At 40.5% G+C, this 19,904-nt stretch overlaps 1 protein-coding gene across 1 annotated transcript in view; it reads right to left on the bottom strand.

The window, feature by feature from the left end:
* The window catches only part of ARID2 (AT-rich interaction domain 2), a 195,279-nt gene extending 179,781 nt beyond the window's left edge, over positions 1–15,498 (bottom strand). The window contains exons 1-3 of the mRNA XM_032248384.1: positions 15,276–15,498; positions 15,067–15,160; positions 13,871–13,968 (exon numbers count right to left, since the gene is read on the bottom strand). Coding sequence (XP_032104275.1) covers positions 13,871–13,968; positions 15,067–15,160; positions 15,276–15,367 — 284 coding nt within the window. The 5' untranslated portion in view covers positions 15,368–15,498. The remainder of the gene's footprint in view (positions 1–13,870; positions 13,969–15,066; positions 15,161–15,275) is intronic.
* Between the last annotated feature and the right edge of the window lie 4,406 nt (positions 15,499–19,904).

Genomic DNA, 19,904 nt, shown 5'->3' with positions numbered 1-19,904 from the left:
GCTATTAGACAAAGAAAGTAATGTGAGGCATAACTTGGAAGAGTGAAACAATCCCTATTTACAGATGACATACTAGTATACATGTAAAATTCTAAAAAAAAAGAAAAAAGGTAATCAATCATAAAATTGAAACTATAAAACAATTTATTAAGGCAGCAGTTTAGAAAATACAAAAGTTCAAGAGTTTTTATATAAATAACAGTAACAAATAAGAAGACAGCATGGAAAAGAAAACCACATTTTCAGTAGCAACAACAATAACAATATCCCTGAGAGTAAACCTTAGAAATGTTCAAACCTTATATAAAGAAAACTTTAGGCTCCTGAATGACACAAAAAAGATGTGAACAAATGGAAAGACTTCCACTGCTCTGATAGTCAACTCAGTATCATCACAAAATCAGTTCTCCAACTTATAAATTTAACATAACCCCCATAAAAAGACCAACAAGCTTTTTTTCTGGAACTAGAACAATTGATACTAAAGTTCACATGGAAAAATAAATATAAAAGAATAACCTTGTTAAAAAAAGAACAATGAGGTGAGAGTGGCACTATCAAAGACTAAAACATGTCAAAAAGGCTAGGCACAGTGATGCACATCTGTAGTCTCAGCTACTCAGGAGGCTGAGGCAGGATCATTGCTTGAAAGTAAGAGTTCAATGCTATGATGTACTATGACTGCACCTGTGAATAGCCACTGCAGTCTAGCCTGGGCAATACAGCAAAACTCCGCCTCTTTAAAAAACAAACAAACATGCTGTAATGCCTCAATAATTAAAATACAGCGAGTTACCATTTCTTAATCCCCCATATTGGAAAAATTTAACAAGCCTGACAACACAGCAAAATTGTGGAAAACAGGTATTTTCATACACTGTTGGTAGAAATGCAAAAAAGTTATCTCCTACAAAGGGAATTTGGCAATATTTAACAAAACTACTTATTTAACAAAACAACATATGCATTTATTCTTTGATTGCTGCTTCAATTCCCACGTTAATAGTTAGCTCTAAAGACACAGGGGCAACAATCTGAAAATAGGTTTGCATAAAGTTACTAATATTTATAGATTATTCAGATGACATTATTTACTACAGTAACATTGGAAACAATCTGAGTGCCATTATGTTGGGAACTGGTTGAATAAACTGGGATATAACTACACAAGGAATATTATGCAGCTGTAAAAAGAAAATAATGGGATTCTATGAGCTTAGTGATTTTTTAAGATATACGAAGTGAAAAAAGGCAAAATATATATTTTTAATGAGCTTTATTTTAGGAAGGGAAACTAGGCCTAATCTTAATCTTACATGTTTTGCATATTCATAAATAAAATTTCTTGAATTCCATAATTCAACAAACACTATAGAATGCACTTACACAAACCTAGATGGTATATAGTCTACTACACACCTAGGCTATAAGGCATAGCCTATTGCTCCTAAGCTACACACCAATACAGCATGTTACTGTGCTGAATACTGCAGACAACCATAATACAATGCTAAATATTTGTGAATCTAAACGTATCTAAACACAGAAAAGGTACAGCAAAAATACAATAATATATTCTTATGGGAACACAATCATATATGCAGTCCATCACTGACCAAAACATTTTATGCAGTGCGTGTCTGTACTTTAACAATACATAAACACAAAAAGAACTTCAAGCAAATCAGTAGCTCTACATGGCAGGTTTGTTGTTTGTTGTGGGATAACAATTCTGGAAGTATTCTATATGTACTCCAGAACTGAGAAGATATATATGCTATTGTCGAAAACTAGGATTCTTACTGCAGGTTAAGAGAGATACATGGAATGGAAGAAGTAAAAGAACAAACTAGCTAGTACAGATTACAGATTGCAATTAGAAGTATCAGCATAGCCTCATGATTTTCAAAATAAGTGTATTTACAAATAAAATAATTTTTTTCCCCAGCTCTGTTCTCTAAAAGGGCTAGAGGAAAAAATAACCCAATAGCAATGAGCACACCTATCACCTCGACCTTGGTTTCTATATACTATTCCACACTAAATGGAACCAGAATTTTCAGAGAAATGGATGATTCTAGAGCTGAGTAGGCAAAATCAAGATGACCCTGGAAGATCTTATTTTATCAAAAAGAAAGGGCCCAAGAATAATAGACACATGTTAAAAAGATAAAAGAAGCTAGCTTAAAAAGGCTCCCACTGGCCAAATCTAAGCAACCAAATGCATAACGATGACAGTTTTTAACCATTGTATAAAGTAAAAGTTGAATCAATAAAGAAATAAGAATGAAAATACTTCCCTTACTGGAGACTATCAACTAATAAATGCAAAAGAAGTCAGGAGGAGTGGCTGATCCCTGTAATCCTAACACTTTGGAGGCCAAATGCAAGTGGATTGCTTAAGTCCAGAAGTTTGAGACCAGCCTGAATAAAACGGCACAACCCTGTCTCTACAAAAAATACAAAAAATAGGCCAGGCACAGTGGCTCACACCTGTAATCCCAGCACTCTGGGAGGCAGAGGAGGGCAGATCACCTGAGGTCAGGAGTTTGAGACCAGCCTGGCCAACAGGTGAAATCCCATCTCTACTAAAAATGAAAAAATTAGCCAGGCATGGGGGCACACACATGTAATCCCTGCTACACAGGAGGTTGAGACAGGAGAATTGCTTGAACCCAGGAGGCGGAGGTTGCAGTAAGCCGAAATCGCGCCATTCTCCAGCCTGGGGCGCCAGAGTGAGACGTCGTCTCAAGAAAAAAAAAAAAAAAAAAAAAAAAAAACAACAACAAACAAAAAAAATTAGCTAGGCAGGGTGGCCCACGCCTATAGTCCCAGCTACTTGGGAGGCTGCAGTGGGAGGATGGCTTGAGCCAGGAGGTCAAGGCTGCAATGAGCCGTAACTGTGCTACTGTACTCCAGCTGGGTGTTTTGAGCAGTGTGAGACCCTGTCTCAAAAAACAAACAAATGTAAAAGGAAATGACAGAGTTAGAAAACAAGCATCATAAAATGCTTGTATCATATTAATAACTGATTCAAGCACAAATAAATGCAAGTATATTAATAACTGATTCATGCCCAAACCATCAGTGGATGTTAAAACTACTGGGTAAAAGTTTGATGGTAAGCAAGATAGTTACATGGTCTCAAGGTATGTTGCCACAGATTACTACTCCTTAATTCAAAGAGAAAATGGTAACTTTACAGTGGAGAAATCAGGATATCACTTAACCTCAGCAATAATGGGACAAAGTGACATGACACGCCTCTTGCCAAAAATGCCTAACTTAAATCCTGCAAAAATACTAGACAAATCCAAACTTAATAGTACTTTTGGCCTGTACAGTACAAAATGGTAACATCACAAAAGGCAAAAAAGGCTGAAGTAGAGATATGATAACTACATGCAGTACAAGATAATGAATGGGCTGGGGAGATAGGACTGCTATAAAAGACATCTTTGGGGCAATTGTTAAAATTTGATTTAAGGTCTACATAATGGAGAATACAATTTTATCCATGTTAAGGCTTCTGAATGTAATAACTGTCCATTGTTACATTAGAGAATTATTTTATTCTTAGGTAATAACACGTAAATAAAAGATATTATACCGTAATAATAGCAAATGAATAAACAACACTGACAATTATCACACACTTGCCACATCTGCTTTGTATTTTTCTTTTTATATGTGATAATGTGTATGTATGAGTGTGTACACCATCACATACAAAAAGAAAAATACAAAGCAAATGTGGCAAAACAATTAATTGGTTGATCTACAGGAAATATAAAGCAGAAGTTCACATATAGATAGCAAAAAAAATTACAATCTTAAAAAGGAAAAACAGGCCAGGCACAGTGGCTCACGCCTGTAATCCCAGCACTTTGGGAGGCAGAGGTGGGTGGATCGTCTGAGGTCAGGAGTTTGAGACCAGAGTGGCCAACATGGTGAAACCCCGCCTCTACTAAAATACAAAAATTAGCCAGGTGTGGTGGTGTAGATGGGTTGTTTTCCCATCTACATGGGAGGATGAGACAGGAGACTCACTTGAACCTGGGAGGTGGAGGTTGCAGTGAGCCAAGATGGCACCACTGCACTCCAGCCTGGACAACAGAGCAAGACTCTGTCTCAAAAACAAAAAAAGGAAAAACGTGGCAAAAAAATAAAGAAAGAAACAAACAAAATGATGGATACACCATTTCTCACTCAACTGGACTATATTAAAAAATCACATACATTTTTACTACTAGATTGAATTACTATATTGCAATATGGAGCTACCTGAAAAAACAACTCAGAAATTCAAAAGTTTGACTCTTTAGTGGTGTAAACTAAAAATTATACCAAACCACTTAAGCACTCTTGACAGACCACCTATTATTTGCAAGCACACTTGAGGTACAGTTTACTCTAAGGCACTAACTACTATTTATGAAGTTCTTTCTATGCAATCGGATCTGAGCTCAAGCATATGGCTAATTTACTTAATCTATGAACTATTAAGGAAAGTGTGATCAACCTGAGCCTTACTACTGAAAAATTTAAATTCAGCCTTTTTAATTTTTATTCTGAGACAGAGTCTCATACTGTCGCCAGGCTGGAGTGCAATGGCATGATCCTGGCTCACTGCAACCTCCACCTCCCAGGTTTATGTGATTCTCTTGCCTCAGCCTCTCGAGCAGCTGGGACCACAGGTGCACACCACCACACAAGGCTAATTTTTGTATTTTTAGTTGAGACAGGGTTTCACTATGTTGGCCAGCCAGTCTCAAACTCCCGACCTTGTGACTGGCCCGCCTTGGCCTCCTAAAGTGCTGGGATTACACTGTGCCTGGCTCCCATTTTTAAAATTTACAAATTAGGTATTTTCTGGACAAAGCCCTAACTATGGTCTTTTCTTTGACCTATTTTAACAGAACGTTCCCACTGACCTCATGTATGTTTACATTAACATTTTATTTATTTAAAATTAATCGCTGAGCTACCATAGACAGAATAAAATTTCACCCAGTAACACTTCACCATGAAAGATATGTACTATGTAATAATCATCACCTTTGTGCACATAGCAATTGACCACTGGGCACTGTACATAAATATTTATCAAGTACAAGAGCAAAAACTCAGAAAGACCAGAATTATGGAATCTTGCCATATTTTACAGTAAGATATATATACAAACAATAGATTATTACACAACCTTATTTGAATTCTTCATAAAAAGTAACTTTATATTTTAACCCAATTATATGGCAATTTAAAAAACTACTTACTGATAGAAATAAAAGCCAGGCACACCTGGAACATGGAATATACCTGCCTCAAGATGATCAGCAACTATGGATAATGTAGGATTATCTATAAAATGATGCTCTGGCTGGGTGCGGTGGGTCACACCTATAATCTCAGCACTTTGGGAAGCCGAGGAGGGTCGATCACCTTAGGTCAGGAGTTCGAGACCAGCCTGGCTAACACGGTGATACCCTGTCTCTACTAAACACACACACACACACACACACACACACACACACACACACACAATAATTAGCTGGATATCGTGGCAGGCGCCCGTAATCCCAGCTACTTGGGAGGCTAAGGCAGGAGAATCCCTTGAACCCAAGAGGTAAAGGTTGCAGTGAGCCACAATCAAAACATTATACTCCAGCCTGGGCAACAAGAGTGAAACTCCATCTCAAAAAAAAAGACAATGCTCTGTAATATGAATAGCAAGTTTATCAGCAGGGAAGGGAATGGGAAGGTAAAGCAGGGAAAGTATGGTCTGAAAATACATAATATATATATATATTTTTTTTTTTGCTAGCAATTATGGTGACACTTAAGGATAGGAGTTGGATAAAACCTAGAGTCTTAACAAACAAACAAACAAACAAACAAAAAAAGTAGCCTATATGCCCCAGGAAGAAAAACGTTTGGGTGGCATAAAGAATTTTTTCCCTTGCCCTTACGAAAAAACAAACAAAAAAGAGAATTTGTTTTCCTATTATTTTTTCTAAGATTAAATAACACAATTACTTCTGAAATTTGAAATTATAAAAATAAAATCTCCCATGTGAAAATGTTTTGACAAATAAAGCTAGTGAACATTAAACAAAACAGGTTATTGTTAGTACTATTTTTATAGAAATTTATGTATGTCAACTCCACTATGAAATACTAGGAGAGACCAACAAACTCTCACAAAGATAACAAGCATCCAGTAAATTCAGCAAAACAAATGGTACCCCATTTGTAAAGAATACTGTAAAGTTCTATGGGAAAAAAAAAACATATATATATGAAGAAAATTCACTATGGCCAGGTGCAATGGTTCACACCTGTAATCCCAGCACTTTGGGAGGCTGAGGTGGGCAGCTCATCTGAGGTCAGGAGATGGAGACCATCCTGGCCAACATGGTGAAATCCTGTCTCTACTAAAAATACAAAAATTAGCTGGGTGTGGTGGTGTGTGCCTGTAATCCCAGCTACTCCGGAGGCTGAGGCAGGAGAATTGCTTGAACCCGGGAGGCGGAGGTTGCAGTGCGCCGAGATCATGCCACTGCACTCCAGCCTGGGTCACACAGCAAGACTCTTTCGCAAAAAAAAGAAAAAAAAATTAGCCACGGCTGGTGGCGCATGCCCAGAATCCCAGCTACTCAGGAGGCTGAGGCAGGAGAATCGCTTGAACCTGGGAGGCAGAAGTTGCAGTGAGCCGAGATTGCACCATTGCACTTACTCCAGCCTGGGCCAAAGCGTGAAACTCCATCTCAAAAAAAAAAAAAAACAAAGAAAAGAAAATTCTCCTATTAGGAATAATTGAAGGAAAATTTATTTTTAATTAATTTTTTAAAATCCAAATAACATAAACACACTTAGGATAGGTTAGAATTTGGTAATTCATTTACTCTTTTTTTCCCTTAACTAAAAAGTGGAGCCCTCGTTATCATCTCTGGCATCCTGAGACAAAGAATAGGGTGTGTCCAAGCTCTGCTCAGAGATGACAGGTGCAGCTTGAGCAGGTGCCCCTAAACCAGATGTCACCTAGAGGTTTTGTTCTGGATGTAATCCTGGCCAACATGCTCATCCAAGTTAAACTAGTTATCTCGGCAACTAAATTGGTTTCATTACAATACTTAGATCAACTGTTCTCATACTTCAGTGTACTTAAGAATCACCTGGAGCATTCTTTTTAGAAATACATATTAATTAAGTTATTAATACCTAAAACCACTGTTCAATCTTATCATCGCTAAACGGGGATAACTAAACATTATATGCCTCATGATATGAAAAGCATAGCACTACCTATCATGTATACCTAAAATATTGAATCTGAATATTATTAACCTTGAGATCAATCAATTTTCAGCAAATAAGTATGAGGGATAGAGGAACAAGTTAATTGACACTAGAAGAAAGCAATCAAAGCCAGAATTCAGGACAGTCTAAAGAACAAATTGATTTGCTCTTTTGTTGGAATAAAGGACAACAAAATCAATGGTATAACGGGTGGGGGGTGGGGGGGGGGCAGGAGGAAGGGGTTGGAAGAACGTGGCAGCCAAAACATCAAAAACAGCACCATTCTCCCTGGGGCTCCACCAAAAAAATTCTATGGCAGTAAGACAGGATTGAAACCCTGCAAACACTGACTTAGATATTAATGGAATATGGATGTATCATTACTGGTCAACAATTCAGAACATGATAGTTATTCCTAGACATCACCAAGAGATTTCCATTCCAGCAAAAGGTAATTGCAATGTATTTAGTCAAATGAATTATCAATTCACCACATAATACACAAAAAATATCCAAGCACAAGTGAAATTTATGTTTTAAAACAGAAAAATATTTTTTGTTATTTCTTTTATCATACTATAAACAGTAGAAAATGTATAGTTATGCATCTCTTAGGCTGGTGCAAAAGTAATTGCAGTTTTGGCCATGGTGTTACTCTATTTACTGTGGGGTGAAACACTATTTACTATGGGGAAGGGAAGAGAATAGTTACTTCTCCCAAATTTCTAGAGATCCGCAATACATATTAGCAAAATAAAGTCTCTAAGGAATCCTGAAATAAAGTAACCCAAGTTTAGCCTTTTGCTCAAGTTCATCTGGTCCTCTTTTCAAGGAAATGCTTTAACGTTTCTGGAAAACTAGTCTTTCTAGAGCACGAACTGTGAATTTCTATTCTAGCTGACCCTAAATACAAAAGAGGGTGGTGATCAAAGCAACAAAAGGAAAATCCTCTTGCCCCCATCCCAGTCTGCTCCATTTATCCTCTGTCCTTCCTAATTCAGACAAAATTCATTTTTACCATTAAACTTTACTAGGTCTGGAAAATGCCCAATAAGCACCTTCACAAAATAATAACTCTTAAATACTTTACCTAAAAATATATCTTAAGTACCTGCTCACTGACTAGTGAAATGCAGTTAAAACATTTGTTTTTCTTTCCTTTCCAACTTCTAATTTCAGTTTGAGAATATAAAAGATCTAGTAGTGATATACTTTTCTATCAAACACATTGTAGATTTCATACACAATCAACTATGAAAATATTGAATCCACAAAGAGCAAAGATAGAATTATAAGAGTGCTTCTATTCAGAAATAGGTATTTTTAGTTAACAGCTAAGGTAGAAAATTTAAGTACAAAAAAAAAAGCATATAAATATTTTTGGGAATTATAATGTTCTCAGTTTGTCTCCTCAGGAAAATTTGTAACCTCAGTAAAAACTATCTACCTTGGAAAGAACTCAATTTATTTCGACTTTGGGCAATTTAAGCTCTAAAAACACAGATTCTAAGACATAACACTAACCTAGCTGAGCTTTGATCAGTCTGTCAGTCAATTTTCTCCACTTTCCCTCTTCCTTTCAACAAGTCTACATGCCCTTTAAAATTGTAACAGAATATCAGAAAATATCAAAATCAGGTTTTTTGTTTTTTAAAACGGATACATTGCCAGGCACAGCTGATCACTTTTGTATCCTGGCACTTTGGAAGGCTGAGGCGGGAGGATATCTTGAGAGGGAGGATACCTTGAAGCCAAGCATTCAAGTCCATCATGAGTGGCTGGGCACAGTGGCTCACACCTGTAATCCCAGCACCTTGGGAGGCAAAGGTGGGCACATCACCTGAAGTCGGGAGTTCAAGACCAGCCTGACCAACATGGAGAAACCCTGCCTCTACTAAAAATGTAAAATTAGCTGGGCGTGGTACCACATGCCTGTAATCCCAGCTACTTGGGAGGATGAGGCAGAAGAATCACTTGAACCCGGGAGGCGGAGGTTGCGGTGATCATGCCATTGCACTCCAGCCTGGGCATCAAGAGCAAAATTCCGTTTCAAAAAAAAAAAACAAAACACCAGCATGAGCAACAAAGCGAGACCCCTGTGTACACACACTTACATACGTACATCACACACACACACACACACAATATAGTTTACAAAGTTAAATTTGAAATACATGTGTGAATAATTTATTGATATATTTGTCTTCCAGTCTCCATATACTTTTATTTTCTTTCCTTGAATAAGGAGAGCAATCAGTTTATTCAGCTCTGTTTGGCAATTTACAAACTCAGTTTTTATTTACTTAAGGCTTTCTTTTAAAAGAATTGATCTATATGGTGGACACTAACTACAGAGAACACATGAGTGTATTCATTCCATTTAACAAATGTCAACTCCCTCAATTGGTGTATTTAAGAAAGAGCTTTACATACCAAAGAAAAAAAATAAATTTACAATGCAATTGAAAATTTACCATGGTAAACATAACTCTACAATTAAGTTTTCGACTATTCCAAAGGTAGGTACATATAAAAGGAAATTAATATTTCAGTGCCAGAAAACTAGTAACATATTGTTTTGTACAATAAATTTTTAATGACCAAGATATTTCACCCCCTTTCCAAAAAATCAAGTTTTATAAAGGAAACATCAAGTTAACATTGACTATGGCTATAATATTGGACTCAATAAGCAAAAACAAAATTTTTAAGTAATGAAATATTTACCTAAATCTTCATATCAAAGTTTCAAATTCTTAACCCAAATAAGACCAGCAAATTGTACCCCAATTTCAAGAACAAAACAGAACAAAAAAATAAAATCCACCAAGTAAATATGGAACACATTAGGGAAGGAAATACTTGGGCATAAATTTAACCATAAGTAATTTCCAATGTTATTTTAATTTCTTAAAATCATTTGTAACAAACAACTCACAATTATTAAATATTATTGAACACATCATGAACACAATATTTTTGTCCAATTAATGAATGTTCTTGAGCCATTCAATTTTCTTTTTTTTTGCACTTTAATTTCTCCACCTACAAAATGTGGGAAATTATACCTTATCCTTTTATACTATAGGAGTATCCTAATAATAAACATTTGTGGAACACATTGAGATGCACATGCCAAGAAAAGGAACTGCATGAAAATAAAAGTACATAAACATCATAGATGATTAACATCCAATTTTTCAGGGCGTGTGGAGGCAGGGGAGGACAGAGTCTTGCTCTGTCAGTCAGACTGGAGTGCAGTGGCACATGTCAGCTCACTGCAACCTCCGTCTCCTGGGCTCAAGCAATTCTCCTGCCTCAGCCTCCCGAGAGCTGGGATTACAGACATGTGCCAGCACACCTGGTTAATTTTTGTATTTTTAGTAGAGATGGGGTTTCACCATGTTGGCCAGGCTGATCTCAAACTCCTGACCTCAGCAAATCTACCTACCTCAGCTTCCCAAAGTGCTGGAATTACAGGTGTGAGCCACTGCACCTGGCCTCCAATTTTTAGACTGCCTTTATACATCATCAGTAGGCACTTAACTTTCTTTTAATTTTTAATTTTTGTGGGTACACAGTAGGTGTACATATTTGTTGAGTAAGTGAGATACTTTGATACAGGCAAGCACTTATATTTGTAAAAATTAAATGCCAGCCAGGCACAGTGGCTTACGCCTGTAATCCTAACACTTTGGGAGACCAAGGCAGGCAGACCACAAGGTCAGGAGTTCGAGACCAGCCTGGCCAATATAATAAAACCCTGTCTCTACTAAAAATACAAAAAACAGCCGCGCATGGTGGCTGGCGCCTGTTGTCCCAGCTACTCAGGAGGCTGAAGCAGGAGAATCGCTTGAACCCAGAAGGTGGAGGTTGCAGTGAGCCAAGACTGCACCACTGCACTTCAGCCTGGGTGACAGAGCAAGACTCCATCTCAAAAAAAAAAAAAAAAAATTAAATGCCAATGTTAAAACAATCAACTGCATTTCCAATTTTAGACTTTGATAAATTTTTGTAGACAAGCTATTACTGAATAAATATATGTTTGAGACAATCAAGCTAACTTCTGGCAGACCATTAATACTCAAGTCTATATTTAATGACTGTCAGTATTTGTATCAAAAATAACAGAACACTATTAGAATATACATAGCCAGCAAACCAGCTTTGCTCTTCCTAATTTAAATATCTGTAATATTATGAAGATATATCATAAAACACTAGGCTAACAGCCATCCATTCAATTAATAGCAAATTTACAGGGGAATGTGAGCAAATATTAAACCTGTAGAGTAAAAGAGAACACACTTAATGACAGTCATACAATAGGTCAAATGAAAAAGCAGCTCATATTAAAAAATAATTCCGCCTGTAATTTTAAAAACACACTGCATTATCTGCTTATCAGTAATGATGATACTCAATCTGATGTACCAAAGAGGTAACTTAACAAGCCACTTGACTACTATTTCTTACCATGAAGAGGCAATCTTAGGGTTAAGTAACAGAATTACTGTTACTTGGCATCTTGTCTGCCAATTAAGATTTTTCAAGGAAGGTATAAAAGGCAGCATCATATATATCCTCTCACTGTGCAATATTAGACCACTAGGGAAAAATTCTTTCAAGGTTGGTAGTACCCAATTTTTGACCAGCACATTTCTTTTGTATTTCTTTACAAGCCATGCAAATCTTCACGTGTTTTTATTTTCCAAAACAAATGCTTCAACTTTTTTCCTAGTAGCCTAGCTACAACCCTGCAAAAACAAACCTGGAGAGTGACATATGGAGGGAAAACAAGTTTAACTAAGGACATAGTTCAAAAAGCTGCTTCTAATAAGAGCATAAAGTGCAATTTGATCTGAAGACAATGTAAACACTTACAATGTTGAAACTATACAGTTAAAAACAGTACCTATAATTAACATATGATATGCTCCTAAGATAAAAATTACAACTGAAAAAACAATATTTATAATCAGCTTTTGTTCAAAAAAAAAATTGGAAGCCTAGATATTACTTTGATTATGCTAAAACTATTAGTATAAATGTAAATTCTTCAGAAAAATATACATCTCGCGAACCACGTATATTCTATAGTACTTTCTGGTTCTAAAATTTAAATCAACCAATCTAACAAATACGAAGCAAAACTTCAAAAATATGTATTTTAAAAGTCCAAAACTCAAATGTTTTAAACTGATAAAACCAAAAAACCATAATATGTATTAATATGTTCCTCCCAATATCATAAATGGAAATGAGCAAATGAATGTCACCATGAATATAAAACCCTCCGTTTCTCACCCCACTGCTAACTCAACAGTTTTGGAGGTTGATTTTGTTTTCTGATTCAGCCCTTTATTTTAAAATGTGCTCTGACACAAATGCCATCACACGTAACAGATGACAACTAACCATATTAATATTTTCTAGACTTCCTGTGTAATTCAACTACACGATAACTACTCCACAAAGTTCTGTGAACTCCAGCTTCAAGCCTGAAGTCAATCTAAGATAGCCAATAGAAAGTACACCTGTGCAATTATTGCATTTCCTATTTCAGAATGTTGAATGTAACACATGATAACTGAATGCATCTGAAGCAATAATAAATGCAAAACTCAAATTATGCAGAAGCCACATTACAAAAAAAGGCCTGTAGTATCACTACTAAAAACCAATAAATACAAAAATATCATTTTAGTTTTAAATAATACCAATTAGCTTAGAATCCTCTGAAGCATTAAAAATAATACACAGCGTCACGATAAATTATATGAAAGGATTCCTAGAAGAAAAATTAGAAGCAAAGAAAAACACTAAATCACAAAATGTATCATCTAGACTGTATCGCATACCAACAGAGTAAGAACTTTGTCAAATAAGCAGTCAAAAAAAAAAAAAAAAGGGAGAATGAAAGAAAATCCAAAGTATAGTATCCCACTTCATAGCATCCCCATTTTCCTAGAGATATAATAATCATTTTGAAAGTTTTTAAGTCACTGGAAATTCAACAAAAATTCTCAAAACAAATCCTGGTCACCTAAGGCACCACCAACATGTTATGCCATGTATTCATATTCTACTGAAAAACCTATCCAATGACACTGTTCCAAACAAGAAGTTTCATTTTAAAAAAAAAATCTGAAAGTCAGAATTTTTTAAACTAAAGAAGTTTCCAAAACAAAGAAAAAAAATTTTTCCCAAAAATTACAAAGTTTCATTAACTATCTTAACTCTTTTACTAAGCATCACCTTTCTGCCATTCGGTGGATATCAAGCGATGAATAGCAATGTCACAAAACAATGTTTACCAAGATGGGGGCTGGGATGTCACCTGTAATGATTTTGTATGAAAAATGTAAACGATCCTAAAATTGGTAAAAAAAAAAAAAAACTTTCACCTTCCTACAATCTCATTTTATTTATATTAAATGTGTCTTAGTCTGAAATAAACAAGAGCTTAGGAACTGTTTGGTGTGCAAGGTTTGTTTTCGGTTTTGCTAAAAACAAATCTCTCCATAAGTCCCTTATTTCCAAATACTATGGAAAAGTCACTACTACTCACCGCAAGTAATACTGTTTTAAAGCAAAGGCTGCGTTAGAACAACTTCTGGGAAAGTTGAACTCTTCAACAATTTCTCCCCACTGATTCTTCTCAGAAACCTGGTAAAACACAGGCACACTTGTCTGAAAGTGAACAATCTAAAAAACTAAATAAAAAAACTAAAAAAAACCTAACTGAAATAAATACCCATTCTACAGAGATCTGTAGATACCTAAGGCATCAATCGTTGTTTCTGATCGATCGGTAAGAGTTACTAAGCAAGGGCTTCTTGAATCACTATGTTTTCACCAGACAGCCCTGTATTTAATACCACTTGTTTTGTTTGGGGGGGGTTGGTGGGTTTGTTTTGTTTTTGAAGCCCGGACAATAACCAATCGCAAGTCCCTCTGTCGCCCCCTTTTAAATCTCAACGCGGTCCGTTTACACTAAAAAAAAAAAAAAAAAAAAAAAAAAAAAAAAAAGTTCAAAAGGATCAATACAGTTCCGGACAGCGACGTCCGCGGGTTCTGGGGGGTCCGGGGCCGGGGCCGATTCCGATCCCTCTCCCAGATCTATCCATCTCCATAGGCCCTTCTTTGAGGCCTACAGCTTCTGCCTAGCCTTGAAGCCTAAGATGGCTATTTGGAGACAGGTCCTGGTTTCTTTTGTTAGCTGTATAAACCGAGGGCGACGGGGCCGAGGCTGTGCCCCCGGCTGCCGGGATCATTTCGCAGCCGATTATCGATGTTAAACCTGCCCGCGCTAATTTTGAGTTGCACGAAAACTGCTCTGAGTCTGTGTGTCTCTGTGTCTCCGCCTGTGCTAGAGCGGCAGCGGCGGCAGAGCTGACGAGAGAGCGAGCGAGCGAGCGGGCGGTGCGGGCGCGGGGCGGGCGTGGGGCTCGAGCTGGCGCCCCGCACGCCCGCACTCCCCACCGCGGCGCTCAGACCCCGCCGGCCCGACTGGGCACCGGGCAGGGCGCTAGCCGGCGCCGGGCCGCCAGCCCGCGGGAGCCCCGCGCCCGCCGCGCGCACGCGAGCCACCAGGCCAAAAACAGCCCCGCCGCCGTCCGCCTCCGTGCCACCGGCTGGGAGCGAAAAGAACGCCTTTTGCCCCCGCAGGCCACCCCCCCAGCCCCAAGCGCCCACTCTGGGGTCAAAGGAGACTTTTTGGAGGAGGCCAGTGAGAGGGAAATACAAATTAAAACTTCCACTCACCTTCGCGAATCCGCCTAAAGTAGTGACTCTGGTGTAGAGACCGTGAAGATCCAGCTCCTTCCCACCCACCGCAGGGATTTTTTTAAAAGGCGACCTGTGAGAGAGAGAAAGACCCGCACTTGTCAGCCGGGACCCCGCGCCCGGCCCGGGCGGGAGAGCCCCGTTCGCCCCGGCTCGCCCCGGCGCTGCCCCCCCGGTTCTGCTCTCACCCTCTGCTGTGGTGGAACTGCCGCAGCTCGTCCAGGAAAGCAAGTCCCTTTCTCCGCTCGTCCGGAGGCGCCTTCCCCGTCGAGTTTGCCATTATTTTTTCAAAGGAGGTTTTTTAAAAACCCAGATCGGTGTTTTAAAAGCGCCCCCCGCTCCCAGCGCTTCCTACCAGAGCCCGGAGCCCATTCCTCGGCCGGCGGCGGCGGGGCTCAGTCATGGGCCGGCGGTGGCGGCGGCGGCGGCGGCGGCGGCGGCGGCGGCGCAGGGAGGGAGGGAGGGAGGGGGAGGAGGAGGAGGAGGAGGAGGGGAAGGAGGGAGCAGGAGGCCAGGGGGAGAGGAGGGAACGAGGGAGGGGAATTTCTAAAAAAGTTTAAAGAAATCGGTGCGAAACTAGAGGGGCAGGCGACTGCCGGATCCGCGCGAAGCCGCGGGGCGAGCGCGGCCCCCACCCCTTCCTTCCCTCCCTCCCTCCCCGCGGCCCGGCTCTCGCCCGCCTCTCAGCGCCGCCGGCTGAGGTGGCTTGGCCCGGGGACGCGATTCAACATGGTGCTGCTGCCGGGGGCGCGCGAGCGGGCGAGGAGCAAGGCGAGCCAACGGTGAGGGGTCTGGGCGGCCGGAGGCTCTAGAGTTTCGGCGGCGGCGGCGACGGCGGCGGGGCTGGGGCAGGCGGGGCTGGGGGTGGGGAGGGGGAGGTCTGTGTGGTGGTTTGTAGAAAGCGGGGTGACAGCGTGTATTTCGGCCCCGGCCCCGCGGAGCCCTCGCACACATTCACGCGCGGCCTCGGCCGCTGAGGCCGGGGCGTCCCCAGGAAGAATCACCGGCGGCAGCTGAGCCGCCTGCTTCCCTCCTAGGCAGCCTCCCTCTCTGCCGCCGCCAGCGCCGCCGCCACGGCCAGGCAGCCAGTGCCGCACAGCGACCCCCAAGGGCCGGCCGCGGCACTGCGCCTGGCTCCACACCGCCCCGGCAGCTCCTCGCGGGGAACAATAGACTCGGCTCGCCGGGCTTAGGGTTCGTCTGCAATGTGCCGCACATTTCACACGCACACAAAGCCGGCGGAAAGGGGGGCGGCGCGGGGAAACGGCCACTACCGGTTGTTCCAGGGTTAGGGGTGGAGGCGATGTTCGCGTCCCTGGCCCGTCTGTTGGAAGGGCCGCCTCGGAGTCCCCGCCCGCTGGACAGAAGTGATGTGGGGCTCTGGAGGGAAAGGAAGCTCAGCGGGGCAGCTCACGCTACGCAACCTTCACAAATCGGAATAAAGTCAATTTGTTACCTTCTCTTTTTGTAAAGTCTAAAGAAATTGGTTTTTATGAGCCTTATGCTAGTATTTTGGGGCCCGGTTAGCACATTTTCTATGAATTATCCACACGCTATCTTTAGCAAACTATACGTTAAATATAATGTGAACTGTCTGTCCTAGTTCTGTGGAAATAAGAGTAATGCTCTTAATTCATCTTGCCTCTGGTTGGCTTCACATATCAAACTGGATTATCCTATTACCAAAGTTATGCAAACTAATTGAACTGGTTAGGATGCAACCTGTCCAACTTCGACAATAATAATTAACGTTTACATTTTTATAGTAAGGTCTCTTAAAGATTACTGCATTTAAAATAAATGTCGAATAAAATGTTTTTCCATGCTTTCAAAGGTCTTAAATGTAATCCTCGTTTAAAATATTTTTGAAGGTTAAAAAAAACCTTTGCTTAAATGGGAAAGTCAAAACATCTCAGCAAATACTATCACCTAAATTTGCATTTACGAGGGGTGTTGGAGTCGGCTCTTTATTGCAAATGTTAATTAAGATTAGAGTAAGTGAAGCGTATTATTATTCCCATTTTAGTGACGGCCACTACGAACAAAGTCACCGCCTAACCCAAGGTCACAGGGTAGTAAGGGTCTGGATAGATTATTATTTCAGGTAGTGGTTCCAATGGGAACATTGCTTTGGAGGTGTAATATTATGTAATATAGTGCAGCGTGCTTCCGGTGCTCACTCTAGGAAATGGACTTATTTCCCAACTAAAGTTGTCTCTTAAGTGGGGTCGAAATAAGGTTATGGCTAGGAAGTTCCTGACACCCAAGCCAGTGAGTGTCTCGGAAACCTGTGAGGGGCGGAGACCCGGCCGGGGGAGGTGGAGAAGCTCGGCGGCCGCGGGAGACGGAGGGTGAGGCTGCTGCGAGGAAGACCCGGTCAGCTGTCCCTTCCCCCACTGGTCTTCTTAGGGGGAGTGGAGATGTGGGCCTTGGAGCTGCGTGGCCCGGGTTGTTCGGATTCCCTAAACGCCGCACTTGCGCACAGCCCCTTACGTAACCAGCAGTGCTGGGGATTCCCTAGAGGGGGTCATTCTATTCAACCATTATACACACCCCGGGCTCCTGCCGCCGCGCCGCCGCCGCCTCACAAAATGGCGGCGCCCATAGAGGAGACAGCGGCCGCCTCTTCGGCCCCATTTTGTGGGAGGCAAAAGATCTGTCAACATGGAATACCTCTGCTGAGGATGCATCCGAGTTTGGAAACCCCACTTAAGGGATGGAGCCTAGGGGATCACGTTAGACGGAAAATGTCAACGACTTCTGCCACCTCTACGCGTTTTTACTTTTTCATTTTCTCGAAGGAAACGCCAGAAGCCTGTGGGGTAATTGTAACTAGAGGGAGGAGAAGCTGAGCTGACTGCTCCGGGGACTTGCGCGGCGCCTTGGTAGCTTTGGTTGCTCTTCCACGCTCCCGGCAACTGACCGGTAACTCGGAGGATCTCCTGGGCCACCTCGGCCGCGCCAGTCGTGCAATGAGACTTTTTGATAGTTTTAAAATGCCACAGTCCACGGCCCGGTCGGCACTGCTCTCCTGAACGGTGGGCTTCGGGAATCCTGGAAGGCTGCTGCTCAGGAACTCGCGGTCGGCCGGGAGCCGGGGAGCTCGGTTACCGGGAGCGGGCGGTACTCGCGGATTCCGGCGGCCCTGGCGGGTCGCTGCCCGGATCCGAGCCGGGGGTGATGGCGCTGATAGAGCTGATGGGGCACGAGTGGGAACGGAGGCACTGAAATTTAAATCGTCCAAGTTGGGACTTAAGATTGCAGGTTAATATTGTCGCAGGCTAGAGTTAGAACGTCTTTTCTAGTATCCCAGTCTGCAGTGGGCAAATCTGTTGTCTTTGTTTCTCATTTAAGGGCAGAATGGAAAGGTGACATATTTTTACTTTTCAAGAGGCGGTTGCCACTTTTAAGTTGCTGTTATTAATATGTGCGTGTACATACACAAACATATACAATTAGTGTGTTTTGCTTTTCAGAGCAAGAATCAAAGGCTAAAGACTTGGAGTGATACTAACGTTTTGAAGTCTTTTTTTAAAAAAAAAATAAGATGTGATGAGAAACTGGAGAACTGACTATTGAAAATTCGTTTTCTGTAGAAGAGGCTGTCTTCAAAATGGAGTCCTAAAGTATATCTGATGGATATAATTTAAATTCTTAACACTGTATACTCTGGTCAAAAGCATAAACACAAAACTTGATGTTTATCAATTACTTATGCTTCAATTTTCCTGTGACTAGAAAAATGTAAGACAAAAGTAAGCTATTAACGATATTTGCTTGCAAGAGTAACTTAAAGGTTTAAGAAAAGGTTTATTTGTTGAAACATACGCATCACGAATAATTTATTTTAAATGATGTTGTCCAGTTGCAGCAATCATTTGTGCTTACATGACTTTTTTAAAAAGGGGCTTTGTTTGTTGATTTTGACCCTCATATTTAATCTCTAGTGCAGAAGTGCAGCTTTCAGCAGGCTGCGCCTCAATCACTAAGTTCCAGGCTCCATCCTCTGCCGCATCCGGTTACTACTTCAGGCGTGTGGATCACCAAGATACAATTTCTGGTCCTGTCTGTTCTTACTGATGTCCTTTAGAGTTAATAAATTTGATTGCCACTAATCAGTCTGTATCTCTTGCAGGAACACCACATTTAGCATCCAAGTAGAGTTTGAGTATATTTTTTATGAGATTGTACTAAAGTTACCTTCGTTCATAGTATTACATTTCTTCTTACTGTATTGCATTTCCTATAGTGGGCAGCATAGAGCAGGTGGATCCTAGCAAAGTAATTTAAGAGATGTGCTGACAACTTACAATAGATATTCTCCAATTAATTTGACAAGATATAAAATAAAATGTAGTTGGTAGTTTTCAAGCATTAATGGAAAGTGTTCCTATTAAAAAATTACCAATCAGTGGAAATTGTTGCAATTCAATTTGTATAGTTTACTATTTTGATGACAAAGCCCTTATGATGGGAAAAATGTAAAGCGTTGCTTTTGTAATTGCAAACGCTGCGCACCGTAATTAGAGGTTTCTGTTATTTTATTTGAACTTTTAATTCCTACCAGTTTTAATATTAGGAAACTGTGATAAATTTAAAATTTATTCAACTAAACCTTTAAAAACTGTATCCAATTTCAAATCAAGCATGTCAGGTGTATGATTACAACAGCTGAAATAACTTAATTGAGGACTTGGTATGCCAACTCAGTAGAGAAAATGTTGTGATTTTAGGTTACTCTAAGATTTTCAAAAATAGTTTCATTAGTTAAACAAGGCTTTTGAAGTTAAATTGGTATTTCTTTAAACATGATGTTA

Source organism: Sapajus apella, unplaced genomic scaffold, assembly GCF_009761245.1.
Source record: "Sapajus apella isolate SASKATOON/1434 unplaced genomic scaffold, GSC_monkey_1.0 scaffold66, whole genome shotgun sequence".
Taxonomy (NCBI): Eukaryota; Metazoa; Chordata; class Mammalia; order Primates; family Cebidae; genus Sapajus; species Sapajus apella.
Note: the sequence above shows the minus strand (reverse complement) of the source record. Positions and strands in the feature narration are given on the sequence as shown.